Here is a 3,091-nt window from a genome sequence, read left to right on the forward strand (position 1 = left end):
GGGGGGCTGAGACCCCCATTGCTGTGGGGTTTGGGGACCCCCATTGCTGTGGGGCTGGGGCTCAGTGGGGCTGGGAGGGGGTCCAGAGGTGGCCTGAGCCCCCTATTTCTATGGGGCTGGGTCTCTATGGGGCTGGGGGACGCCCCTGAGGTGCCCGGAGCCCCCCATTGCCGTGGGGCTGGGGGTAACCCCGTTTCTATGGGGCTGGGGGTGCCTCCTTCAGCCCTGGGGCTCCCCCTCCCTCCCTGTCTGGGTGGGGCAAGGGAGGGGGCGTGGCCTCGCTTAGCCCCGCCCACACATACCTTTTACAGTGAGAGGGGCGTGGCTAAATGTGGCCCCACCCCCAAACAGGGAGCCCTGTGTCAGGGAGTGGAGTCGGTGGGGGGGCGTGGACTGAGGTTGGGCGTGGTCTAGGGTGGCCACGCCTCCAGCTGGGAGCATAGGGGGCGTGGCTTAGCGTGGCCCCGCCCCCTGGTCTTAGACTGATGCCCAAGGGAGGGGGGTAGAGCCTTGGGGGGCGTGTCCAGCGGGATGGGCGTGGTCTAGCATAGCCACGCCCCCTTCTTGATCAAGGGGCGTGGCCTAGAGTGGCTCCACCTCCTTCGGGACACTGGGGGCGTGGCCTAGCGTGGCTCTACCCCCTTTCCTTGCCTTGTACTTGGGAAGTGTGTGTCCAAGGGAGGGGGGGGAGCCCAAAGGAGGGGGGTGGAGCCTTGTGGGGCGTGTCCAGATGGATGGGCGTGGTCTAACATAGCCCCACCCCCTTTTGAACCGTAGGGGTGTGGCCTAGAGTGGCTCCACCCCCTTTTCTTACTTTAGACTGGGGAAGTGAGTGCCTAAGGGACGGCAGTGGAGCCCAAGGGAGGGGGGTGGAGCCTTGGGGGGCGTGTCCGGTGGGGTGGGCGTGGTCTAACGTAACCCCACCCCCTTCTGGAGCTAGGGGGCGTGGCCTAGTATGGCTCCACCCCCTTTTCTTCTTTAGACTGGGGAATTGGGTGCCCAAGGGAGGGGGATGGAGCCTCGGGGGGCGTGTCCGGCGGGATGGGCGTGGTCTGGAGTGGCTCCTCCCCCTTCTAGACCCTGGGGGCGTGGCCTGGCGTGGCTCCGCCCCCTTATATTAGCTCAAACGGGGGAAGTGGGTTCCCAAGTGAGGGGGGTGGAGCCTTGGGGGGCGTGTCCAGCGGGGAGGGCGTGGTCTATGCATGACCACGCCCCCTCTTGGACCATGGGGCGTGGCCTAGGATGGCTCCACCCCCTTTTCTTGCCTTAGACTGGGGAAGTGGGAGCCCAAGGGAGGGGGGTGGAGCCTTGGGGGGCGTGTCCACCTGGATGGGCGTGGCTTTGCGTGACTACACCCCCTTCTTATCCCTATGGGCGTGGTCTGTCGTGGCTCCACCCCCTTTCAAACCCCGGGGGCGTGGCCTAGCGTGGCTCCACCCCCTTTTCTTGCCTTAGACTGGGGAATTGGGTGCCCAAGGGAGGGGGGTGGAGCCCAAGGGAGGGGGGTGGAGCCTTGGGGGGCGTGTCCGGCGGGATGGGCGTGGTCTAGCGTGGCTCCACCCTCTTGTGGACCTAGGGGGCGTGGTCTGGAGTGGCTCCACCCCCTTTTCTTGCCTTATCCTTGGGAAGTGTGTGCCCAAGGGAGGGGGGTGAAACCCAATGGAGGGAGATGGAGCCCAAGGGAGGGGGGTGGAAGCTCGGGGGGCGTGTCCAGCGGGATAGGCGTGGTCTAGTGTGACCACACCCCTTTCTGGACCTAGGGGGCGTGGCCTAGCGTGGCTCCACCCCCTTTCCTTGCCTTATAATTGGGAAGTATGTGCCCAAGGGAGGGGGGGGAAGCCCAATGGAGGGGGGTGGAGCCTCGGGGGGCGTTTCCGGCGGGATGGGCGTGGTCTGGAGTGGCTCCACCCTCTTCTAGACCCTGGGGGCGTGGCCTAGCGTGGCTCCACCCCCTTTCCTTGCCTTGTACTTGGGAAGTGTGTGTCCAAGGGAGGGGGGGGAGCCCAAAGGAGGGGGGTGGAGCCTTGTGGGGCGTGTCCAGATGGATGGGCGTGGTCTAACATAGCCCCACCCCCTTTTGAACCGTAGGGGTGTGGCCTAGAGTGGCTCCACCCCCTTTTCTTGCCTTAGACTGGGGAAGTGAGTGCCTAAGGGACGGCAGTGGAGCCCAAGGGAGGGGGGTGGAGCCTTGGGGGGCGTGTCCGGTGGGGTGGGCGTGGTCTAACGTAACCCCACCCCCTTCTGGAGCTAGGGGGCGTGGCCTAGCATGGCTCCACCCCCTTTCTTTGCCTTAGACTGGGGAAGTGGGTGCCCAAGGGAGGGGGGGGAGCCTTGGGGGGGGTGTCCAGTGGGGTGGGCGTGGTCTAGAGAGGCTCCACCCCCTTCTATAACCTGGGGGCGTGGCCTAGACTGACTCCAGCCCCTTTTATTAGCTCAAACTGGGGAAGTGAGTGCCTAAGGGAGGAGGGGGGAGCCCAAGGGAGGGGGGTGGAGCCTTGGGGGGCGTGTCCATTGGTGTGGGCGTGTCTTAGCGTGACCACACCCCCTTCTGAACCCTTAGGGCGTGGCCTAGCGTGGCTCCACCCCCTTTCCTTGCCTTAGACTGGGGAAGTGGGTGCCCAAGGGAGGGGGGTGGAACCCAAGGGAGTGGGGCGGAACCTCATGGGGCGTGTCCAGCGGTTTGGGCGTGGCCTAACCTAGCCCCGCCCCCCTTCCCCCCCCCTTAGTTAGCGGAGCAGTCGCTGATGAAGAGCGCCATCAAGACGTCGGAGGAGTCGTGGATCGAGCAGCAGATGCTGGAGGACAAGAAGCGGGCGACCGACTGGGAGGCCACCAACGAGGCCATCGAGGAGCAGGTGGCCCGCGAGTCCTACCTCCAGTGGCTGCGTGACCAGGAGAAGCAGGCCCGACAGGTTTTTTGGGGGGGTCCTACCCCCCCTTTTTGTCCCCCCCACCCATATATCCCAACCTTGGGGTGTGTTTTGGGGGGTAAACCCCATTTTTTGTGTCCCCCCTTTCCAGCCCAGGAAGGCCAGCGCCACGTGCAGCTCGGCCACGGCGGCGGCGGCCAGCGGGTTGGAGGAATGGAGCG

The 3,091-nt window shown here is 65.4% G+C and overlaps 1 protein-coding gene across 1 annotated transcript in view; it reads left to right on the top strand.

Annotated features, from left to right (window-relative positions):
• The window catches only part of OTUD5 (OTU deubiquitinase 5), a gene marked incomplete at its 3' end in the record, with an annotated part of 17,685 nt that extends 14,597 nt beyond the window's left edge, over nucleotides 1-3,088 (top strand). The window contains exons 2-3 of the mRNA XM_014962320.1: nucleotides 2,727-2,912; nucleotides 3,022-3,088. Coding sequence (XP_014817806.1) covers nucleotides 2,727-2,912; nucleotides 3,022-3,088 — 253 coding nt within the window. The remainder of the gene's footprint in view (nucleotides 1-2,726; nucleotides 2,913-3,021) is intronic.
• Between the last annotated feature and the right edge of the window lie 3 nt (nucleotides 3,089-3,091).

Source organism: Calidris pugnax, unplaced genomic scaffold (assembly GCF_001431845.1).
Source record: "Calidris pugnax isolate Ruff unplaced genomic scaffold, ASM143184v1 scaffold1914, whole genome shotgun sequence".
In the NCBI taxonomy this organism is placed as follows: Eukaryota; Metazoa; Chordata; class Aves; order Charadriiformes; family Scolopacidae; genus Calidris; species Calidris pugnax.